At 40.3% G+C, this 25,571-nt stretch overlaps 1 protein-coding gene across 4 annotated transcripts in view; it reads right to left on the reverse strand.

The window, feature by feature from the left end:
• Positions 1-1,994: 1,994 nt before the first annotated feature.
• DNAAF4 (dynein axonemal assembly factor 4) overlaps positions 1,995-25,571 on the reverse strand; it is a 96,673-nt gene continuing 73,096 nt past the window's right edge. For 2 of the 4 annotated variants that reach the window (XM_073618765.1, XM_073618764.1), the window contains exons 7-9: positions 23,766-23,919; positions 19,249-19,354; positions 1,995-2,223 (exon numbers count right to left, since the gene is read on the reverse strand). In XM_073618765.1, the coding sequence (XP_073474866.1) occupies positions 2,111-2,223; positions 19,249-19,354; positions 23,766-23,919 (373 nt within the window). In that variant the 3' untranslated portion in view covers positions 1,995-2,110. Of the gene's footprint in view, positions 2,224-10,148; positions 10,219-19,248; positions 19,375-23,765; positions 23,920-25,571 lie in introns of all 4 variants that reach the window. The other 2 variants (XM_073618766.1, XR_012242781.1) reach the window with 2 other exon arrangements.

Genomic DNA, 25,571 nt, shown 5'->3' on the forward strand with positions numbered 1-25,571 from the left:
GTTGAAGCTGTTATAGCTGCAAAGGGTGGGCCAACTCAATATTGAACCCTACGGACTAAGACTGGGATGCCATTAAAGTTCATGTGCGTGTAAAGGCAGGCGTCCCAATATTTTTTGTAATATATTGTATAAATGCATCAGCTGATTATAATTAACACAGACACTCCCATTCAGGAATCAGTATTCCAAGGACATATTAGAACATACAGCTTTTTCTTACAGTGGAATTACAGTGTATCTGAATACTGCAATCTGAAAACCCTATTTGATTAATTTTTAATATTCAAGGTAAAATCACCCATCCATCCATGTCTCTATACTTTATTTTGTTGAGAAATCACTTTGAAAAAGACCCCTCTAGCGTTTCTAGCTGCAGCCATCTTGAGTAAGGGCAGAAGACATGTAGCATTCACTTACTGTAATCCATCTGGCTTTAGCTCAGGCATGCAGGCAGGAGGGTGTGCTTAGCTGTGAATGCCCCCCCCCCCAGATGAAAGGGGAAAAAAGCCATGAAGACTCCTGATATAATTTTGGTTACAACAAGAAAATATAATATACCTTCCTATCTAGTTACTAATGCTAGCAGCATAAGGATTAAAAATAGTTAGTGTTGACTGAGAAAGTATAGCTCTGCTTTAAGAGCAGAAACGGGTAGGAGTCTGCAGCAAAGTTTGATAAAATCCTTGCAATGTACATAGATTACCCAGAGGGGATTGTTTTTTCTCAACAAAAGTGGAGTTACTCTTTAAAGAGTAGGTCCAGCCTCCTTCAGAAAAAAAAATAAACGTCAGCAGCTACAAATACTGTAGCTGCTGACTTTTAATATTAGGGCACTTACCTGTCCAGGGAGTCCGCGATGTCAGCACCCCAGCTGATTTTTCCATTGGCTCTCGGTGCTGCCACCGCCATTCCTTCTAAGGGAAACCGGCCGTGAAGCCTTGCGGCTTCACGGCCTGTTTCCTGCTGCGCATGCGCAAAGCACGCTGCACTTTCTGAATGGCCCAGCAGCGGGTGATGGATGAGGGGGCCGAACTTCTGGGTGATCGCGTCATGGCGCGATCACCTGGAAGTGGGAGCAGGTACCTGTCAAAAACAGGTAAGGTGCCAAATGTGGCATCCGAGGGGGGAGGTAGATAAGTGGAGCTTCCACTTTTGAGTGAAAATCCACTTTAAACCTATATACAGGCAGTCCCCAACCTGCGAACACCCGACTTACGAACGATTCCTACTTACAAACGTCTTCAATGCCAGCTGCTTGTGCTCCACGCTGGTCCTGGATACCTCCGAGCAGCTATCTTGCCACATTCCACACTGCCGTACTTTGTGTACTGCATGGCCAGAAGAGCCCCAGAAGCCACCGGAACATCCCACATCTCACATCCCTGCACAGGCAGACTCCGGAACATCCCACATCCCTGCACAGGTGGGAGTTATGCCGCGTACACACGGTCGGACTTTACGGCGGACTTTGCCCGGCGGATTTTTCGACGTACTTTCCGACGGACTTTGTGAATGAACGGACTTGCCTACACACAATCCACCAAAGTCCGTCGAATTCGTACGTGATGACGTACGACCGGACTAAAACAAGGAAGTTCATAGCCAGTAGCCAATAGCTGCCCTAGCGTGCCTTTTTGTCCGTCGAACTAGCATACAGACGAGTGGACTTTTCGACCGGACTCGATTTCAACGGATAAATTTTAAACAAGTTTAAAATCTAAGTCCGTCCAACTTTTGAGAAAACAAAGTCCGCTGGAGCCCACACACATCGAATTGTCCGACGAAATCCAGTCCGCCGGGCAAAGTCCGCCGTAAAGTCCGCTCGTGTGTACGCGGCATTACACTTACAAGCAGTGTTCCAACTTACAAACAAATTCCACTTACAAACAAACCTACAGTCCTTAATGTGTTCGTAACCTGGGAACTGCCTGTACTGGAAAAAGTGCCCTAAGATGAAACTGAAAGATTTTTATGAGCCACACTGGGAACAAGTATACAAAACAGCAGAAGGTTTTATTATAAATTAGAAGACATATAAACACAAACATAAAGCAACCAGCAATTAGTAAAAAGAAAAGAAAAGGAAGATAAAAGTGATACAAATATTTCATCATTCCTGATCTAAAATGGAGCCTTGGATAATGCGTCGAATCTTTTGAGCATCAGATTTCAGACTGGGGTTGGTAGGGTCAATCTTAAGGGCAGCTTCATAGTCTTCTAGACCTGTTTGATACAAAATGACTGTTAATTTAACTTCCTTTATTGTGTGCCTTAATCCACAATGTAACAGCAGCATGAGATCAATATGTACCCCGAAGAGTGGCGACAGACTGGATTTTCCCATGTATGGACACAGTTTGTGACATTTAAAGCATAACTCTACTTTTGTTGAGAAAAAAAAACAACATTCCCCTCTGGGTGATCTATGTTTACTGCAAGGATTATAACAAACTTTGTTGCAGATTCCTACCTTTTGTTATTCTGAAGAAATCCCTGTGTGTTTGTCTGTGCCTCTGTTCTGAGTGGGTCTAATGGGAATGGTTTCATAATTAACTGTCAGGTGTGCAGCTGGAAAGCACTAATGAGGAAATCTGCTGAGCCTGCATCCCGTTAGACGTGCTCCTATTGAAAGTATCTCTCCAAAAATTACATTTTTGTTGCAGGGGATGCCTGAAATCTGACTTGTATCTTAGGCAGACTTCTGGGAAAATTGGTGAGCCAATCACACAAGCAGAAAATGATGTTTCTGGGGAGTGGTCAGTATACATTTTGTGTACAGAACAACTCCAGGTAGCCATATTGCAATGCATTCTTAGAAAATTACATTGGCTGCAGATTGAAAAGGAAAGCTAATTTTTAATAACATTCAATTACAATATGATTAGTGTCGCAATTATATGTGCTATATAATTTTTTCGTTATTTGCTATTTTTTTTTCCCCACGAAAGTGGAGTTACCCTTTAATATTTAGCAGAGGGCCACGTTTAGCCCACTGTAAGATTTTATCTGGGTCACAGCAATTCTGATGTGAAAGGGCAGGGGGCTTCTGTTGTGATTAGAGGCTTATGATGCGAAAAGGGGGACTGATTTTCTCAGCTGCAAATATCTTCAAAATATACAATGATGTCAAGGGACAGTCCACTGCCAAAGCATGGTGGAGTATCAGGTAAGTAAAACAATTTCTCTTCTCCCTTAAGTTCTGTACACACCGGCTGAATGTTGGGAGACAATGGGCAGTTCAAAAAAACTCGGCTGACTTTCGGCCGTGTGTATGTCAGACATGCATGATGGAAAACCAGCAGCCGACCGACTCCCGATCAGCGCTCTCAGCCAATAGCAGAGAGCAGTGATCGGAGCGTTCTGGCAGAACACAACAGCTCAGCGGGGGAGAACGCTGGATTAAGCTCACATGGTTAGTACAGCGGCCGCTGGGTGGCACGAAAAAAAAAAAAAAAAAAACTGTAGTGTGTACCCGGCTTTAGACTACAAAAACACCCTTGAGGTGTGGGCTCAGCCCCACTGCAAAGGATCATTTTAATTTTCTTGGGCTTGGGCTTTAGTAAAATTGTCTTTTTCCTCTATAGTCCTTAAAAAAAATAACACCACTAAATACTATTTATGTGAAAATGGCCACATAACAGGCAATTTCAGAAAATTAATTTTGGCTTTAACAGCTTTATTATACCTTACAATAAACCCAAAAACAGTTAGGCTGACCATACACTAGTAGAATTTTGTACAAATTTTGTATCAAAATGCAAATTTTTTTTTTGCCATCATTGAGGCAACTCATTTAATTTGAAAACCCTTAAAATTTCATCCAGATTTGTTATTTAAATGTAAATCGAAGGCAGCCCATACATTACTCATTTCTTCCAGTGGGTTAGGGCTGCAACTAACGATTATTTTCATAATCGATTAGTTGGCAGATTATTGTTTCGATTAATCAGTTAATAACCTTAAAAAAAGTGTGGTGTATAATTTAGTTAATATGTAAAGTTTAAAAAAAGGCAATTTATTCCTAAATATCTTTATACGCAGGGGTAAATATAAATAACCAACTATATGGTTAGGGAGTAAAATCTTTAATCTTCTCTGAGAATAACAGACAGAAGAGATATATTCTATATACTATTATAGGGCGTACACACGGTCGGACTTTGTTCGGACATTCCGACAACAAAATCCTAGGATTTTTTCCGACGGATGTTGGCTCAAACTTGTCTTGCATACACACGGTCACACAAAGTTGTCGGAAAATCCGATCATTCTGAACGCGGTGACGTAAAACACGTACGTCGGGACCATAAACGGGGCAGTGGCCAATAGCTTTCATCTCTTTATTTATTCTGAGCATGCGTGGCACTTTGTCCGTCGGATTTGTGTACACACGATCGGAATTTCCGACAACGGATTTTGTTGTCGGAAAATTTTATCTCCTGCTCTCCAACTTTGTGTGTCGGAAAATCCGATGGAAAATGTCCGATGGAGCCCACACATGGTCGGAATTTCCGACAACACGCTCCGATCGGACATTTTCCATCGGAAAATCCGACCGTGTGTACGGGGCATTAGAGGTTGAATCTGGTAAATATCATCACTCAGATCAAATTTTATTACATTTTTATTTAAAAAAAAAAAAATTTTAGACTGTTTTGCAGATTTTCAAACAGAACTGTAATATTACATGCTTTTCTGCAGCTTCTCCATTGAAGTATATTGAACCAAAAAATTACCATTTTGCATTGAAAAAGGTCCTTGACCCTTTCCAAATACACAGCAGCTGAAAAAAGCATAGATGTGAATGTTAAATGAACTGTAGTGCATTTCTGCAAAAAGCACCAAAAAACACATGGGTGGGAACCAGGCCAGACATTTAGTAACATAATGGAGTTAAAAAAAAAAAAAAAAAATTAGCCGTTAGTTTTTTTTCTTTGCACCAGTGAAAGTAATATTTACAGTAGAGATTATTTGCTCTTTTTGTACTATATAGGGCTAATTTTAGCTTTTTTAACCCCATTATGTTACTGGCCGATTAATCGATTACTATTTTCATAATCGACTAATTTCATAATCGATTAGTTGTCGATTAATCGATTAGTTGTTTCGGCCCTACAGTGGGTTGAACAAAAATAAATGACCCGATTCCCCCTTTGTATTCCGACAGTGGGGAGACGTCCCCCCTGCCATGAGAATACACAGATCATTATTTTTATAATATAGGATTTATATAGCGCCAACAGTTTGCACAGCGCTTTATAACATTAGGGCAAACAGTACAGGTACCATACAATTCAATACAGGAGGAATCAGAGGGCCTTGCTCATTAGAACTTACAATCTAGAAGGGAGGGTAAAGTGATACAAAAAGGTAAGAACTGTGGTCAGTTGAAGAAAATGAAAGTACAATTGTTAGGTGGAGGCAGGAAAGGCTTCTCCAAAGAGAAACGTTTTCAGGGATCAGGTAAAAGTAGACAGAGTAGGAGATAGTCAGACAGATTGGGGTAGGGAATTCCATAGGATGGGAGAGGCTCGGATGAAGTCCTGGAGGGGAGTATGGGAGGAGGTGATGAGGGAGCTAGAGAGCAGGAGGTCTTGGGAGGAACGAAGAGGACAAATTGGTTGGTATTTTGAGACTAGCTTAGTGCTGTAGCTGGGAGTGGAGTTGTGGATGGCTTTGTAAGTTATTGTTAGTACTTTGGATTGAATTAGTTAGGAGAGTGGCAGCCAATGGAAGGATTGTCAGAGAGGGGTGGCAGACGCTGAACAGTTGGTAAAGTGGATGAAACTGGTAGCAGCATGCATGATGGACTGAAGGGGGATAATCTATTGAAAGGTGATCCAATGAGGAGGGAGTTGCAGTTGTCGAGGCGAGAGATAACCAGGGAGTGGATTAGAAGCTTTGTGGTTTCATTGGTTAGGAAGGGACGTATTTTGGAGATATTGCAGAGGTTGAGGTGGCAAGCTTTGGACAGCGATTGGATGTAGGGCTGAAAGAAGAGTTCAGAGCCCAGGACAACACCTAGCACTCTGGCATGCGGGGATGGATTGATGGTTGTGCCATTGCTCTTGATAAAGAAGTCCGGGGAAGAGGCACAGATTGACGCTTCCAGCTATAGCCAGCAGCACAGATCGATTGGGAAAAACCCAACAGGCTGGTTGTACAGAAGTTGATGGGTAGATCGAATTCTTTACAACTAGCCTGCCCATAAATACAATAGATCAAAATTCAGCTGGTCCCTGCTAAACCGGGCAAAATTTTGATTCATGTATGGTCAGCTTAAGATGTATTTAACAGGTTTCACAACAATATGTATGATTTTTTTCCTATGACTTTTTCTGCCTGAAAGCCATATTCAAAGTTTGAATTTCCTTTGTTTGAGAAACATTTTCCATCCTGCTCCTTTTAATTTTTTCAGTTGAAAACAAACGTGTATGTGACCTAACCATTAGAAAATTAAACAAATGTTCAGAAAATTAATGGACAACTTAAAAAACTTACAGGAATAAACCCAAGTATGTTGGGTCTCTAACAGACTATCACGACACATAGTTACTATGGTAGAAATAATCTTGTAAAATGTTTTCTCACCAAGAGCTGTCCATTATTGATGTATCTGAGCTAGCAATAAGACTTTAGATAATCAATTTATAATTACTTTGTACTGTCCTTCAGTGATTAACACATGTCTGATTCTTTCATGTATCATCATGTACAAAGGGCAAATTAAAAGCTGCTATGAAAGTTTTTCAGACGGCTGAACTGTCATTGTTCCAGTGTCTTCTTGAAATTTTCTCCACCGTACTTATTGCCTCGTCTAGTGATAATGGCTCCATTGTACTAACCCATCTCGAAAAGTGCAGAGAAAATTGCTTTATTCAGAATAGGCTTGAACCATCTTGTTTTATTCTCCTCAATGTCAAATGCTCTTGAGCTTAAGCTATTTCTTGTGTCGGTACTTTCTATGACAAGGCTTTCCAAACATCAAAGATAAATAAGATTGACCTTTCTGTAAAGAATAAGGCTGAGTAGGTGAACAATATATCCTTTATTTGTCTCTAAAGCTCTTTTCATACTTTTTCTTCCAGATTCACAAAGATTTCCCGCATCATTTAGACAACTCAGAAATGAAAACATATTTTAATAAAAAAAAAAAAAAGATAACTGATCGAATATAAAGAGAAAATTACTTTGCTAATCGATATTACTTTTGTGCCAGTGAATCAAAGCACCTGATTTTGTAACAGCAATGTGTATTCAGACAAATGTAAAGAATCTCTTCAATTACTTTAGATTGCTCTTAATGCTGTTTCAATTAAAAGTTATGTAACCTTATTAAAAAAAAAAAAAAAAAGAAAACTTTGTCTAACTGTGGACATCAAAAGAAAACATAGCTTGAAACTCCACTAGTTTTATTAAGAGCAGACTTCCAGCATGCATGAGGACAGAGGAGACAATCCACCCATCCATCTCTACACCTGGGACATTGGACCTTACATACCAAAGTGTCTGAGACAAGAACTGTCTGTACTGGCTCATTGCAACCAGATTCCAACTCTTAGGTTAGATGTGTCCAGGCTTGGACACCCATTCCTAAACGCAGGTAACCGCTTGGTGTGCGGCTACATGCAAACAGTGATGGCTGCTGTCAGCCTGTCAGTACCTTACCGCTATTCGCATGCACTCATCATTCCAACCATGAGAATCCACTGATTCTTGCTGCTGGAATCTGATGTATGTGGCCAGACAGCCATGTGAAGGAGGCCTTAAGCCAGCCTGTGGGGAGGCGGTGTGGTACAGTGGCAGTAAACACTCAGAGTCCAGTTGCAGAGTGTAACAGACCCAATCGGGAGAGGGGCCTTTGGAGGGGACTGCATTTGAGGGAACTACAAGCAGGGCTTTTTTTCTCAGGGAATAGGTACAGGAACTCCACCCTTCCGAATTACCCTTCATCTCCGCCCCCTACCCGTCTCTGAGCACCATCCCTTGGTTCCACCACCTACCCACCTCCCAGTACAGCACCTTTCAGAGAATACAGAACCAAGTATTTTGTGCTGCTCAGTAATTTTTATGAAATTTGTTAATGAAAACAAGAAAGATAGTAAAACAGATCCCTTGCAATGAGCAACAATAAACCCCACCCCAGCAACAATAGACTCCACCCCAGAAACAATAGACTCCACATAGATTCCACATACATACATTCAGTGCTGGAGGTGTGAGAACTGCGTTCCCCCGCGTTCCCGCTGAAAAAAAGCCATGGCTACAAGCATTCAGGAAGATGTCCTGGTATATAATGCAAGATGACAGTATCACAATTAACAGTCAAGGAAGCCATGACGGTCTCTGCCAACTTAAAACTCAGTGAGATGTATGTGAAAAGAAAGCCAGTTAAAGAGGGAGTCCCGCAAAAATTTTTTTTTTAAAGTCAGCAGCTACAAATACTGCAGCTGCTGACTTTTAAAATAAGGACACTCACCTGTCCTTGAATCCAGTGGTGTCGGCACCCGAGGCCGAACCGCCGCCATTCTCTGTGAGGGAATCAGGAAGTGAAGCGTTGCGGCTTCACGTCCCGATTCCCTACTGCGCATGCGCGAGTCGCGATGCGCGTCCTAACTGGTCCCCGCTATCTCCTGGAACCCGTGTGTGTCCCAGCAGACAGCGCGGGGGGCCAGGAAGAGGCATAGACTCGCGTGGGAGTCTATGCCGGAAGTGGGTGCAAATACCTGTCTTAGTCAGGTATCTACACCCACCTCCCCCCTGAAAGGTGCCAAATGTGACATCGGAGGGGGGGAGGGTTCCGAAAAGCGGAGGTTCAATTTTTGTGTGAACCTCCGCTTTAATGAAATTTGGTCAGCCCTGGGTCTTCTTGAATACTGGTGCCAAACTGTCTGGATGGCCACTGACCTGAGGCACCTAGGCTTGTCTAGGTGACTAGTTGTTAATTAGTTTAGTGTTTCATTAGATTACTGTTTATGCTGGCTGTTGCTTGGATGTGCTAATAATATTACTGTTTACAGGCAGTCCCCGAGTTACGAACGGGTTAGGGACTGCCGGTTTGTTCTTAAGTCGGAAATGTTCATAAGTCGCAGGCGCATGCGCAGAACGGCAAAGACATCGCTTTCTGATGTTCTGTCAAGTAGCCACGCATGCACAGACGACGTTTTCCGAGGTGCCTGCCGTCAAAAAGTGGCCACGCATGCGCAGAACATCACGCCGCCTCCCGTTCGCAACGAATATAAAGCATTTCTTCAATTGTAGGTTGATATTATCTTTTATTATTAAAATTATTTGATAAATACTACACCACAGAGTCATCCTCTTGCCTTTGCATGCTATTGAGCACTGCCAACTTGAGAGCCTGATTTTTCCTGATCAACTGGGGAATCAGAAATCGATCGGCCAGTGTGGAATATTTAAGCGTGATTCATTTCTATATGAGGTGAGGGGCTGGGGGAAACGGCATCACTCACATTGGATGGAGTAACCTTACTAGAGTGTGGCACATGCACGGTTTACTTATATTTGGATGCACTGTATATCAGATGAACTATCTTGTCTATTGGGATTCAGCACCGTTTTAGGATTGACTACACTTCTAAAGACTTTGGTGTCACAATTGATTTAATTGCTTAAGAATCTACTTGCACCTTCTGGAAGTTTTTTCCTGTCACTTTGCACATTATCTTGGATATCATTGCACATTCACTGCATTATTGGTATTTGCTATTTTTATCAGCTTGTTTACTTTTTACACCTTAATATGTAGCTGCTATTGTTGCACTGTTTTGCACAGACATTTTTTATTAGTTTTATTTTTAGTGATTATTTATTCAGTTATTGTCATCTATTCAGGATTTGTTTGAGTAAGCGCCACATTTCTTTACTTTTCAGTTTTGTTTAGTGTGTGAACACTGTTTCTTGTTGGCAGCTACTTTTATTGCATTTTTCATTTTGTATTTATTTGCCTTGTGTGGTTTGCGCATTAGTAATTTTTTACACAATGATCAGCTTTTATTAATTTATGTAAAATCTTTATCACAATAGGAATACAACTGTTTCTGTAACTGTTTATAAAGTCTTAGCTAAAGTTCAGCTTTAATTTGTTAGTCAAGTCCATCTAAAATCTGATGTGCATCTAACACTACCCTCTCCTTAGACTGAAAATGCTGTTGTCCAAGAGTGTCTCCAGTGCTCCTATATCCAGAGTCGGGACACCTTACCACAGGAAGTGTGTTACAGGCCAGATCAGCAGGTGACAATAAAGGCAAAAAAAAAATCATTAAAAAAGAAAGTGAATACAGTTATCACATCTAAGATTTGGTAAGCTGCAATATATTACATTTATGTTTCTGGGTGTAAAACCGCTTTAAGGGGGCTGTAAACCCTCATTTTTTTTTTAAATAACAAACATATCATACTTGCCTCCATAGTGCAGTTCGTTTTGCACAGAGTGGCCCTGATCCTTCTCTTCTGGGGTCCCCCAATGGCACTCGCGGCTCCTCCCCGCATTGGTAAACCCCCTAAGACAGGGATAAGCAATTAGCAGACCTCCAGCTGTTGCAAAACTACAAGTCCCATCATGCCTCTGCCTCTGGGTGTCATGCTTGTGGCTGTCAGAGTCTTGCTATGCCTCATGGGACTTGTAGTTCTGCAACAGCTGGAGGTCCGCTAATTGCATATCCCTGGGGGTTACCTTGCAGGCGCACTCCCAAGTCCAGCATTTGCGTCCATAGACACAGAATGCCGGACTTGGCCCCGCCCCCCAGCGTCAGCGTCATTGGATTTGATTGACAGCGGCGGGAGCCAATGGCTGCGCTGCTATCTATCTATCCAATCAAGAGCCGAGAACCCTGGCCAGAGAGGTAGAGCGTGTCTCTGGCAGAGGAACGAATGAGCTCAGGTAAGTAAAATGGGGGGGTGCTCAGTGGCAGAAGCAACGTTTTTTTCACCTTTATGCATAGGATACATTAAGGTGAAAAAACACAACCCCTTTAAGTTAGACTAAATGGTATCTGGCCTTTAAGTGATTTATAACGCACTAGCATATGTTACTGTCCAATCAGGCAATATTTTACACAGAAACATATTATGTTGTCAAAAGGTGCCATCTTGCTAGATCTATGTATGGGATGAGCCATTGCGTAAACTGACCGTGGAACTGAGAGTGGGTTAGGAGGCACAGAGGAAGCTGAACACAGACCAATGGGATAAGAGCACAACTAAATTATGGAGAAAGGTGGCTAGACATGAACCTGGAGGGAAGAATGGAGGAGGAGGATGGCAATTTGTTGTGGCTCAGGGGAACATAAAGAAGATAGAGTGGAAGCTGGTCAAGGCAGAGGGTGGATGGGTGAGCAGAGCATGCAACACAGGAAGAGGAAGAGAAGGCAGAGTAGGAGCTGACCAGGGAGGAAAGAGAACAAAGTATTGAAAGTACTGAAAATTATAATTCCTCCATACACCACACTAAGAGAAGGGTTGTGTCACATGTCTTTTGAACAGTTACAGTGCCTTGAAAAAGTATTCATACCCCTTGAGTTTTTCCACATTATGTCATGTTACAACCAAAAACTTGAATGTATTTTATTGGGATTTTATGTGATAGACCAACACAAAGTGGCACATAATTGTGAAGTGGAAGGAAAATGATAAATGGTTTTCAACATTTTTTTAAATAAATGTCTGAAAAGTGTGGCGTGCATTTGTATATAGCCCCCCTGAGTCAATACTTTGTAGAACCACCTTTCACTGCAATTACAGCTGCAAGGTTTTTTTGGGGATGTCTCTACCAGCTTTGCACATCTAAAGAGTTACATTTTTGCCCATTCTTCTTTGCAAAATAGCTCAAGCTCTGTCAGATTGGATGGAGAGTGTCTGTAAACAGCAATTTTCAAGTCTTGCCACAGATTCTCAATTGGATTTAGGTCTGGACTTTGACTGGGCCATTCTAACACATGAATATGCTTTAATCTAAACCATTCCATTGTAGCTCTGGCTGTATGTTTAGGGTGGTTGTCCTGCTGGAAGGTGAACCTCATCCCCGTCTCAAGTCTTTTGCAGACTCTAACAGGTTTTCTTCTAAGATTGCCCTGTGTTTGGCTATATCCATTCCCCATCAACTCTGACCAGCTTTCCTGTCCCTGCTGAAGAAAAGCATCCCCACAACATGATGCTGCCACCACCATGTTTCACGGTGGGGTTGGCGTGTTCAGGATGACGCGCAGTGTTAGTTTTCCGCCACACATAGCATTTTTCTTTTAGGCCAAAAAGTAAAAATGTCGGTCTCGTCTGACCAGAGCACCTTCTAACTCATGTTTGCTGTGTCCCCCACATGGTTTCTCGCAAACTGCAAATGGGACTTCTTATGGCTTTCTTTCAGCAATGGCTTTCTTCTTGTCACTCTTCCATAAAGGCCAGATTTGTGGTGTGTACAACTAATCATTGTCCTGTGGACAGATTCTCCCACCTGAGCTGTGGATCTCTGCAGCTCCTCCAGAGTTACCATGAGCCTCTTAGGCTGGGCAAGGAGAGTATTAGAGAAGCAGCCGTCAGTTTAGGTGGACGGCCATGTCTTGGTAGATTTGCAGTTACATTTTCAGATGATGGATTGAACAGTGCTTCGTGAGATGTTCAAAGCTTGGGATTATTATTTTTTTTATAACCTAACCCTGCTTTAAACTTCTCTCACAACTTTATCCCTGACCTGTCTGGCGTGTTCCTTGGCCTTCATGATGCTGTTTGTTCATTAAAGTTCTCTAACAAACCTCTAAGGGCTTCACAGAGCAACTGTATTTATACTAGAACTGCACAATTAATCATTAAGAATCGAGATCGCAATCTTTTCCCCCCCGCGATCTCGACAAAGCATTTTCCCAATTCTTTCTATGCAGAGAATTCTCTGCTGAAGCCAACATCTGTCAAAAAAAAAAAAAAAAAAAAAAAACGGCCAGTCTGCCAAGTATCACAACATTCCTCAGCCCGCTGAGCTAACTATAAACATTGTAACGTTTTGTTCTTTAGAACAAAGGAATGAACTTGGTGTGTAAATGAGGGAAGTTTAACCACTTAAAAATCTAAACCTTTTTCTGACACTTGTTGGTTTCAAGTTAAAATCATTATTTTTTGCTAGAAAATTACTTAGAACCCCCGAAACATTATATATATATTTTTTTTAGCAGAGACCCTAGAGAATAAAACTATATTTTAGGTCACACTGTATTTGTGCAGCGGTCTTTCAAATGCAATTTTTTGGGAAAAAAATACACTTGAATGAATTTAAAAAAAAAACTAAACAGTAAAGTTAGCCCAATTTTTTTGTATAGTGTGAAAGATATTATTACGCAGCGAGAATCGTGAGAGAATTGTGATCTTTATTCTAAGCAAAAAAATCATGACTCTCATTTTGGCCAGAATCGTGCAGCTCTAATTTATGCTGAGATAGAATTACACACAGGTGGACTCTACTTACTAATTAGGTGACTTCTGAAGGCAATTGGTTCCACTAGAGTTTAGGTAGGGGAATCAGAGTAAAGGGGGCTGAATACAAATGCACACCACACTTTTCAGATATTTATTTGTAAAAAGATATTGAAAACCATTTATCATTTTCCTTCCACTTAACAATTATGTGCCACTTTGTGTTGGTCATAAAATACATTTATGTTTTTGGCTGTAACATGACAAAATGTAGAAAATTTCAAGGGGCATGAATACTTTTTCAAGGCACTGTATATCTTTCACTTGGATGTTATAAGTTGCACTGAGGAAATACCTCTGGATAAAACAAAAACTGTGTATATCATTTCTGGCTGCAAAGCAACAAAATGTGATTATTTTGAATCAGGGAGATTCTTTGTTTATACCCACTGCATGCTTAGAGCAGTAGGACATGGTAGAAAACCAAAAGCACTGTGAGCTGGTAAGGGCTGATCAATTTACAGCCCAGGGGTCCCCAAACCTTTCAGCACAATGGCCACATTGTATGTTTTACAAATATTTGTTGGCCAAAAAAAAAAAGGTTTTTAAAATTAAAGAATACAATTAACACAAATGTATTTTATTTTGAGCTTTTTAGTAATCAGCATGATTTGTAAGGTGTAAGGTAAGTCTATCAGTTTGTAAATGGATAGAAAACTGGCTAAAAGACAGAATTCAGAGAGTTGTGGTTAATGATTCTTACTCTGAATGGTCTAAGATTATCAGTGGTATACCCCAAGGTTCAGTGCTGGGACCCTTACTTTTTTATATCTTTATAAATGTTATTGGGTCTGGGATTAAAAGTAAAATTTCTGTCTTTGCAGATGACTCTAAGCTATGCAGTGGAATAACGTCCTTACAGGATGTCTCCAATTTACAAGCCGACCTCAATGCACTGTCTAATTGGGCGACTATGTGGCAGATGAGGTTTAATGTTGAGAAATGTAAAGTTATGCACTTGGGGGCTAAGAATATGCATACATCATACATACTAGGGGGAGTACAACTGGGGGGACCCGTAGTGGAGAAGGATCTGGGGGTTTTGGTAGATCATAAGCTCAATAATAGCATGCAATGCCAAGCTGCGGTTTCCAAAGCGAGCAAAGTCCTTTCTTGTATTAAGAGAGGTATGGAGAGAGATATAATTTTGCCCCTGTACAAATCATTAGTAAGACCTCATCTGGAATATGCAATTCAGTTTTGGGCACCAGTTCTCAAAAAGGATATCGGGGAATTGGAGAGAGTGCAGAGAAGGGCAACTAAAGGGATAAGAGGCATGGAGGAGCTCAGCTATGAGGATAGATCAGAGGAACTGAATTTATTCACTCTTGAGAGAAGGAGAATAAGAGGGATATGATCAACATGTTCAAATATATAAGGGGTCCATATAGTGAACTTGGTATTGAGTTATTCTCTTTACGGTCAACACAGAGGACAAGGGGGCACTCTTTAAGTCTAGAGGAAAAGAGATTTCATGTCCAAATACGGAAAGGTTTCTTCACAGTAAGAGCTGTGAAAATGTGGAATAGACTCCCGCCAGAGGTGGCTCTGGCCAGCTCAGTAGATTGCTTTAAGAAAGGCCTGGATACTTTCCTAAATGTACATAACATAACTGGGTACTGACATTTATAGGTAAAGTTCATCCAGGGAAAATCCGATTGCCTCTTGAGGGATCAGGAAGGAATTTTTCCCCTGCTGTAGCAAATTGGAGCATGCTCTGCTGGGGTTTTTTGCCTTCCTCGGGATCAACTGTGGGTATAAAATTGGATATACTGGATTGTATGATATTTTTTATTTTATTTATTTATTGCTTTTAAGGTTGAACTGGATGGACTTGTGTCTTTTTTCAACCTAACTATGCAACTATGATTTAGAACCATGGAGAAAGAACTTTAGTAAAACAAAGCAAAAAAATTCCATATACAATTGAACCCACAGCAGAGCTCCTCTTACATCAGAGCCCCCCTATATATATCAGTATCTCCATAGTCCTCCCTTACATCCCAATCATATTCCCACCTTACATCTGCACCCCATCCTTGGCCCCTTAAATCTGTGTCATATGCCCCTTTACATATGAGTCCCCATTTACATCTGTGTCCCCATCAGTCCCCTTATATCTATGCCCCTTCTCAGTCTTAGCGGGCCAAAGGTGGCACATGAGCTGTACTTTTGAGGCCTCTGCTATAACCCATATGATCAAGCACACAAAACGTTGTACATAAAGCAACAGCTCCTTGTTAGCAACACTTCTTTTGTACAAATATTTTTCTTATTTGCCTTGTTCTATCCTGAGTATCCTTATACAGGTTTCTTGTAATGTAACTGATGAGAAAGAAACACAGAAAGCTGCCTCTTTGCCTTCACTTATAGGCACGTCTACTAAGCCTAGTGACAAATCTGGCCCTTTATATGGCTATTGAATGTAAAAAAAAACCTGATAAAGCTAAAAGAAACCATATCCAATTATTGTGAATAAGAGTATAAGCGATACATGCATTAATGGTATAGGAGAGAATATCAATAGTTAGGTTGGTTTGAAAGCAATAGTACAGTAAATAACACACAATTATCTCATTTTACAGATTACCAACAATCATTTTTGTCCAGTATCCCTAAGGTTGCATTCACACTTAAGCTGAGCATCTTTTGTCGTTTTGTAGGCTTTTTAGTGTTTGTACGAGCTTTTTTATTTTGTGTGTCTTAGCTGGCAAGTGAGGCTTGAGCGTTATTTTTTTTTTAATTCTTTTTAGCCAATATGCATTTTCGCACATATTTTCACTTTTTTTTTTTTTCACGTGTTGTCACATTTTTCAGGCACTCCCACTGAAGTCTATTGGGGCCAAAAACATCTGAAGCTTGTAGCTTATAATCATTTTCGATCTACAAGCTTCAAGCAGCACTATGCTCAGATGTGAACGGGAAACCATGGGATTTGGGACGTTGAGCATTTTGGAGCTTTAATCTACAAAACATTAAGGTGTGAATGGGGCCTAATAAACAATTCACCCCATTTTTGCCTGTTTATAAATAATGTGCTTCTGAATTATCTACAAAAATATTCCTCGACTATTCCTATGGCTTGAGAGTACAGTTGTGCTCATAAGTTTACATACCCTGGCAGAATTTATGATTTTTTGGCCATTTTTCGGAGAATATGAATGATAACACAAAAACTTTTCTTCTTTCACTCATGGTTAGTGTTTGGCTGAAGCCATTTATTATCAATCAACTGTGTTTACTCTTTTTAAATTATAATGGCAACAGAAACTACCCAAATGACCCTGATCAAAAGTTTACATACCCCAATTCTTAATACCGTGTATTGTCCCCTTTAACATCAATGACAGCTTGCAGTCTTTTGTGGTATTTGTGGATGAGGCTCTTTATCTTCTCAGATGGTAAAGCTGCCCATTCCTCTTGGCAAAAAGCCTCCAGTTCCTGTAAATTCTTGGGCTGTCTTGCATGAACTGCATGTCTGAGATCTCCCCAGAGTGGCTCAATGATACTGAGGTCAGGAGACTGAGATGACCACTCCAGAACCTTCACTTTATTCTGCTGTAGCCAATGACAGGTCGACATGGCCTTGTGTTTTGGATCATTGTCATGTTGGAATGTCCAAGTACGTCCCATGCGCAGGTTCCTGGCCGATGAATGCAAATGTTCCTCCAGTATTTTTTAATAACATACTGCATTCATCTTGCCAACAGTTTTGACCAAATTTCCTGTGCCTTTGTAGCTCACACATCCCCAAAATATCAGCGATCCACCTCCGTACCTTTCATCATAGGCCTTGTTGAATCCTCTCCAAATGTAGCATTTATGGTTGTGGCCAAAAAGCTCAATTTGGTCTCATCATTCCAAATGACTTTGTGCCAGAAGGTTTGAGGCTTGTCTCTGTGCTGTTTGGCGTATTTTAAGTGGGATACTTTGTGGCATTTGTGTAGTAATGGCTTTCTTCTGGTGACTCGACCATGCAGCCCATCTTTCTTCAAGTGCCTCCTTATTGTGCATCGTGAAACAACCACACCACATGTTTTCAGAAAGCCCTGTATTTCACCTGAAGTTATTTGTGGGTTTTTCTTTGCATCCCAAACTATTTTCCTGGCAGTTGTGGCTGTAATTTCAGTTGGTCTACCTGACCGTGTTTTGAACCCCTCATTTTCCACTTCTTGATTAATTTGAACACTGCTGATTGGCATTCTCAATTCCTTGTCACCAGCGCATGCACATTTTGGCCCCTGTTTAGGGCATGATCTGTGGGCCATCAGTCTGTTTATCCTGATGCCATGTCTGCATCATCAGCAGGCAATCTTGCGAGACTGCAAATTCAATAAGGATTTCCTGAACACTGCTGATTGGCATTCTCAATTTCTTGGATATCTTTTTATATCCCTTTCCTGTTTTATACAGTTCAACTAACTTTTCCTGCAGGTCCTTTGACAATTCTTTTGCTTTCCCCATGACTCAGAATCCAGAAATATCAGTGCAGCACTGGATGAAAGATGCAAGGGTCTGTCAGGAGTCCAGAAACTCACTGACCTTTTATACACACACACACACACACACTAATTACAAGCAAACAGATCACAGGTGAGGATGGTTACCTTTAATAGGCATTCAAACTCCTTTGTGTCAACTTGTGTGCATGTTATCAGGCCAAAATCACCAGGGTATGTAAACTTTTGATCGGGGTCATTTGGGTAGTTTCTGTTGCCATTATGATTTAAAAAAAGTAAACACAGCTGATTAATAATAAATGGCTTCACCCAAACACTAACCATGAGTGAAAGAAATGTTTTTGTGTTATCATTCATATTCTCTGAAAAATGGCCAAAAAAATCATAAATTCTGCCAGGGTATGTAAGCTTATAAGCACAACTGTATATGATCCAACTAAAAAAATATGTGTGGAGGGACTAAGATGAGGATGCCAAACAGTTTTTTAACACTAAACAAATTACATTGGAAATGACTGTCTAGCAAAAAGCACAGCAAACTAGATGCAAAAACTGTAAACTAGTGCAGGGGCCACAAGTAACTAACATTTAAAACAAAGACATACTAAGTGAGTACAATCTAATACGTCAATTTATAAACGATTTTTGTCTCAACTATTCTCATCTAAACTGAACCCGCGCTTTGCCAATGAAGGTGGAACCAAGACCTTCAGGGTTCGGGACAGTGCATATGTTCCTGTATGGAAGTACGGCCTGGATGTGCATATATCTGGGTACAGCTGCTGCGTATTTCCGCCTGTCATTGATTTTGACTGGCAGTGGGCTGTACCCTGGACCTGTGACCAGGCAGAGAATCATGCTCAAAAGCATGCTGTATGGCACTCCTGCTGCAGTGTACATGAATCCAAATGTCTGCAGTGGGAGGCAAAATTAAATAAACCTGTTGCTTTGCCTTGTAGACCTCATTGACATGGGCAAATGTATGCAGGTATCTTGCTGGCAGAGCTAGCAGAAGATCCAGCATAAAATATACATCTAAAGTAGTCGTGTTTAGACGCATACAATTCTTTTAAGGACTTTACCAATGTATGTTTGTAGACATTGCTGTGTGTATGACCCTATTAATTACTATAGTGCCAGGTTTAGACAAATACAAAACCATACAGTGAATGCATCTAAGTGCAGTGTTTTAGACACCCATGTCAATTAATCCTTATGAATAAACCATCAATTTACGTCAGCTGCAGTCAATACCATTAGATAACACTGCATTGATCTTTGCATCTCAGACAATATGAAGAATCTGTACCTTGCACGTAGAGTTCTAGTTCACAAAAGGCAGTTCCACGCCTCACATAAGCCTTGAGTCTGGCAGCAGCATTGTCTAGAACAGGTGGCGTCAGTAGCTCCAGGGCCTAAAATAATTCACATCAATCTGAAAGTTCATTAACAAAATCAAATGACAAATATGGTAGAAATAGAAAGTTTTCTTAGAAAATGACTTGGTAGATAAAAAAAAAAAGTCACAGTGCTAAAAAGATGAAAAACTTGAAATAACTGCTCACTCATAATTGTATGACATTAGCTCCCAGATACCCTCACATGTTATCTCACATTTATTTTATGGTTTGTAACATTAAAAGCGAAAGTTCAAATTTGGTGACAATCTAATAAAACACAAAGACTAATCAAAAAACTTTTCTTGGAATAAAATTACCATTCCAGCATGATGCAAAAACCAGGTTTTAACTACTTCAATACCGGGCATTTTTACGCCCTTCCTGCTCAGGCCAATTTTCAGCTTTCAGTGCTCAAACTTTGAATGACAAATGGCGCGGTCATGCAACACTGTGCTCAAACTAAATGTTTATCATTTTGTTCACACAACTAGAGCTTTCTTTTGGGGGTATTAAATCACCACTGAGTTTTTTATTTTTTATAATTTCTTGCTAAATAAAATGAAAAAAGATGGAAAATTTTGAACTGAATAGAAAAAACATGTTTTTCTTCGTTTCTGTTAAAATTTTGCAAATAAGTAATTGTTCTTCATAAATCTAGCACAAAATGTATTCTGTTACATTTCTTTGGTGAAAATAATTCAAATCAGTGTATATTAATTTAATCTGTGTGAAAGTTATATAGTCCATAAACTATGGTATATATTTTAAAATTGATCAATCCTGATGTACTAACAGCTTATTTCATTTCTTGAGGCCCTAAAATGCCAGGACAGTACAAATACCCCCAAAATTACCCCTTTTTGGAAAGTAGACAGTATATTGGAATTTATTAAGAGGCATGGTAGGTTTTCTGAAGCTGTAATTCTTTTAAGCTGGCCTGCTCGATCCTTCATTGCTGGGAATGCCCTTGCAATGTCCTGCCATTTAGGCAGCATGGAGTTGGGGTCGCCTACTAAATGTTTTTCTCTTATTCAGACTTTTTTCAAATAAACAAAAAATTCTGAAAAAACTGTGCTGGTTCGAATTCAAACACTGAAAATTATAAATGTGTATACGGCTGCAAGAAACACATCCCAATACCAATGTGTATCAAAATATATTAACAAAATGTTGCAGTGTGTCATCAAATAATCCTCAATCACGTAATCAAAAACCTTTCAAAAACAAAATAATGACAAAGTTAGGTCACTGTGCCTTTAAAGTCAACTCTGTGTCCATAACCATATGTGCAAAAATAAAAAAAACATAAAAATCCACCAGTGCCATGTTAACTTAATCAATATTTTCCCAGTGAGTTCTTCCAACAATAAAAAAAAATATCCGTTTCTTACCAAAGCTCAAAACCCCAAAAAAATAGGAGGTCTTGTGAATGCTCAGTACATCCCGGGTAATGTCAGCCACAATCTGGTCACACAGCCCAGCATAGGTCTGGTATGCAGAAAGAATGGATGGAAACCACACAGCTCACCAACAGGGAAAATGTCTCAGCCGAGCTTGAGCCTATCCTCTTGAGAACGTTTCTTTAGACAAAACACGTTGGGGCATGGCATATGCTAACTTCATCACACTGCCTGACTGGCCGGCGGTGTGTCTGTGATTTGTGAAGCACTTACACGTTTTTTCTAAGTGAGTACCTTCCTTTGCAGTTTTACACTATGGAGTATTTATGATCTTTTTTGCCACTGCAAAGAATAGATGGAAACCACAAAGCTCGCCAACAGGGAAAATGGCTCAGCACCGGCAAAAAAACATCATAAATGCTCCATAGTGTAAAACCGCCAGAACTATATTAACTGAAAGGAAGGTACTCACTTAGAACAAAAGTGTAAGTGCTTCACAAATCACAGACACACCACCAGTGGTCAGGTGGTGTGATTAAGCCCCATCACAACGTGTTTCATCTGAACAGACGTTCCCAAGGGGTGTTGTGGTTTCCATCCATTCTTTCTGCATACTGAATCTATGCTGGGCTGTGTGACCGGATTGAGGCTGACATTACCCGGGATGTACTGAGCATTCACAACATCTTCTATAATTTGGGGTCTTGTGTTTATGTAAGATGCAGATATTTTCTTTAAATGGCGGTTGAACTCACTGGGAAGATATTGATCAAGTTAACATGGCACTGGTGGATTTTTATGAATTGTTTATTTTTGCACATATGGTTATGGACACAGAGTTGATTTTAATTTAAAGGCACAGTGACCTAACTTTGTCATTATTTTGTTAGTTTTTTTTTCATTGCTAAAAATGTATGATTACACAATTGAGGATAATTTGATGATGCAGTGCAACATTTTGTTCTTATATCTATTTTCATATGCTGATCCTACCAATAACACACTTCCTGTCTCTATGGGGAAGCAGCACTATCAGCATACAACAGAGCTACATTATAGCGGAAGTAAATTCTGGCTCACACATCATGTGCAACTAAACAGCCACTAATTTATACCTTTTAAAATAAATCTCAATTCAATTTATCCCCCCTACCAAATCTATTCTTTCTTTGCCTGTGTATTATCTTTTCTTTGTATCCTGGATGAAGCCGTTGCCATCCTAGCTCCTGTCTCCTGCTTCCTTCCCACAGCATACGCCTGTCCTTTCCTCTGTGTCATCTCGTGTACGTGCAGTGGACCCGCTCGCTCCATTGATGCTGAGCGATGATGTTACACCCCCTGTTACGTAGCATGGGGTGTATTAGGAAATCCTCAATGAATTTGCAGTCTCGCAAGATTGCCTGCTGATGATGCAGACATGGCATCAGGATAAACAGACTGATGGCCCACAGATCATGCCCTAAACAGGGGCCAAAATGTGCATGCACTGGTGACAAGGAATTGAGAATGCCAATCAGCAGTGTTCAAACTAATCAAGAAGTGGAAAATGAGGGGTTCTGTTGAAACCAAACCACGGTCAGGTAGACCAACTAATATTTCAGCCACAACTGCCAGGGAAATTGTTTGGGATGCAAAGAAAAACCCACAAATAACTTCAGGTGAAATACAGGACTGAAAACATGTGGCGTGGCTGTTTCAAGATATACAATAAGGAGGCACTTGAAGAAAACTGTGCTGCATTGTCGAGTCACCAGAAGAAAGCCGTTACTACGTAAATGTCACTAAGTATCCCGCTTACAATATGCCAAACAGCACAGAGACAAGCCTCAAACCTTCTGGCACAAAGTCATTTGGAGGGATGAGACCAAAATTGAGCTTTTTGGCCACAACCATAAATGCTATTGGAGCGGAGTCAACGAGGCCTATGATGAAAAGTACAGATCACTGATATTTTGGGGATGTGTAAGCTACAAAAGGCACAGGAAATTTGGCCAAAATTGATGGCAAGATGAATGCAGTATGTTATCAAAAAATACTGGAGCAACATTTGCATTCATCAGCCAGGAATCTACGCATGGGACGTACTTGGACATTCCAACATGACAATGATCCAAAACACGAGGCCAAGTCGACCTGTCATTGGCTACAGCAGAATAAAGTGAAGGTTCTGGAGTGGCCATCTCAGTCTCCTGACCTCAATATCATTGAGCCACTCTGGGGAGATCTGAAATGTGCAGTTCATACAAGACAGCCCAAAAATTTACAGGAACTGGAGGTTTTTTGCCAAGAGGAATGGGCAGCTTTAACATCTGAGAAGATAAAGAGCCTCATCCACAAATACCACAAAAGACTTCAAGCTGTCATTGATGTTAAAGGGGGCAATACACAGTATTAACAACTGGGGTATGTAAACTTTTGATCAATGTCATTTTGGGGTAGTTTCTGTTGCCATTATGACTATAAAAGAGTAAACACAGTTGATTGTTAATAAATGGCTTCAGCCAAACACTAACCATGAGTGAAAGAAAAGGTTTTTTTTATTATCATTCATATTCTCTGAAAAATGGCCAAGAAATCATAAATTCTGCCAGGGTATGTAAACTTATGGGCACAACTGTATCATTTACCAGACCTAAGGAAACCAAATACAGGAAGTTAGTTGTTAGGGTTTAACACTACTGGCCACTCCCTCAAAATTATATATATATATTTATTAACAGCTAAAATATCTGGGATTAGATATTATTTAAAATATAAAATTGGCAGTACAGTATTTATTTTAAAGCTAGAGGCGATATGTAAAGAAATATTTGTAATAAACTCATTAGCAAAGAACCACGCAAGCAGACACACTCTTCAAAGATTGGAATGCAATCTATAATACAGTAGAATAAAAATCAATTTTTTGAAGGTCATGAAAAGTTCACGCTACTGACTGTTTTGTGCTCATACAATAGTTCCCCATTGTCCCTGCTGTGCCCAATAAACACACATTGAGAACTACGCAGTGTGTCGCCTAGGTTTACCTTGGAGGCATCCTCAATGGTTTTATGAAGGTTCCTTAATTTAAGATGGCAGGCTGATCGATTAAGGTACAGTGCTGGGATCTTGTCATTTATTCGTATCCCCAGGTTCAGAGCGTCCACAGCTGCAAGATAGTCACCGGCAGAAAACAGCTTACTGTAGACAAAAGAAACAAAATGAAAGAAAAATTAATAGAAAAAAATCAACATCTGTATTACCGGTAATTAGTCATTTTGTAAACTCCATAAATTGTTTACTGAATTTGTACTTCACAGAAATGGTTACTATAAGATTAATTGTGAGCCAAGTTTGAATATCTGAAATCACTGAATGCAAATTTACCTTTGACATGATATACTTGGTAATTTACAACGAAAGTTTTAGTTCACTAATAATAGGGAATTCGGTGACTTGACGAATGTGGTTTGAAAAGTACTTCAAAATTTTGTTTGCTTTTAACATTCAATTTTGGAAGGGATGTAATTTTCCAAAAGAAAACCACATGCACGTGAAATTTTTTCATTCAAGAAAAATTTCATTCTCCTTGTCAGTGCGGTCAAAAAAAAATGTATATTTGACCCACTAATGATTAGAAATTCGAACAAACAACCATAAAACAAAAATGTTGAACAACATTTGTAACACCATCATTTAACATGGAAATTTTCAATCTGAAAAGGTTTTTTTTTTTTTTTTTAGTCAGATTTTTTTTTTTTATTGAATGTTTTGTGTTGTTATTACAGTATCTCACAAAAGTAAGTACACCCTCACATTTTTGTAAATATTTTATTATATCTTTTCATGTGACAACACTGAAGAAATTACACTTCGCTACAATGTAAAATAGTGAGTCTACAGCTTTTATAACAGTGTAAATTTGTTGTCCCCTCAAAATAACTCAACATACAGCCATTAACCACTAGCCGCCCGCACTATAGCCGAAAGACGGCTACAGCGCGGACTTAATTTGCCAAGAGGGCGTCCCTGGACGTCCTCCCGTGCTTGAGCGGCCTGAGCACCCCCTGCAGGGCGCACTCTGATCAGCGAGTCTATGAGACTCGCCTGATCAGAGATCGGAGAAAGGGGTCAATCCCGACCCCTTACCACGTGATCAGCTGATGACAGTTGATCATGTGATGTAAACAGAGCCATTCATTGGCTACTTTTCCTCCTCACACAGATAGCGTGAGGAGGAAAAAAAAGCCGATCACCGGCGGCTGTGAGAAGGACATCGGTTCCGATCATGGAGGTATCACCAGCGTCACCTACCAGTGCCACCAGCGTCATCTACCAGTGCCCACCAGCGCCACCTACCAGTGCCCACAGTACCACCCATCAGTGCCCACAGTGTCACCTATCAGTGCTACCGATCAGTGCCCACAGTGATCACTAATCAGTGCGCCATTACCAGTGCTGCCTATCAATACCACCTACCAGTGCCCATCAGTGACATCTATCAGTGCCACCCATCAGTGCCCAATCAGTGCAGCCCATCAGTGCCCATCAGTGCAGCCTCATCAGCAAATATCAATGAAGGAGAAAAATTACCCGTTTGCAAAATTTTATAACAAACTATGAAACATGTTTTTTTTTTTTTTCAAAAATTTCTTTTTATAATAAATTTATTTTAAAATAAAAACCCAAATGGTGATTAAATACCACCAAAAGAAAGCTCCATTTGTGTGAAAAAAATTATAAAAATTTCATTTGAGTACAGTGTAGCATGACCGCACAATTGTCATTCAAAATGTGACAGCGCTGAAAGCTGAAAATTGGTCTGGGCAGGAGGGGGGGTTTAAGTGCCCAGT

This window comes from Aquarana catesbeiana, linkage group LG03 (genome assembly GCF_042186555.1).
Source record: "Aquarana catesbeiana isolate 2022-GZ linkage group LG03, ASM4218655v1, whole genome shotgun sequence".
NCBI lineage: Eukaryota > Metazoa > Chordata > Amphibia > Anura > Ranidae > Aquarana > Aquarana catesbeiana.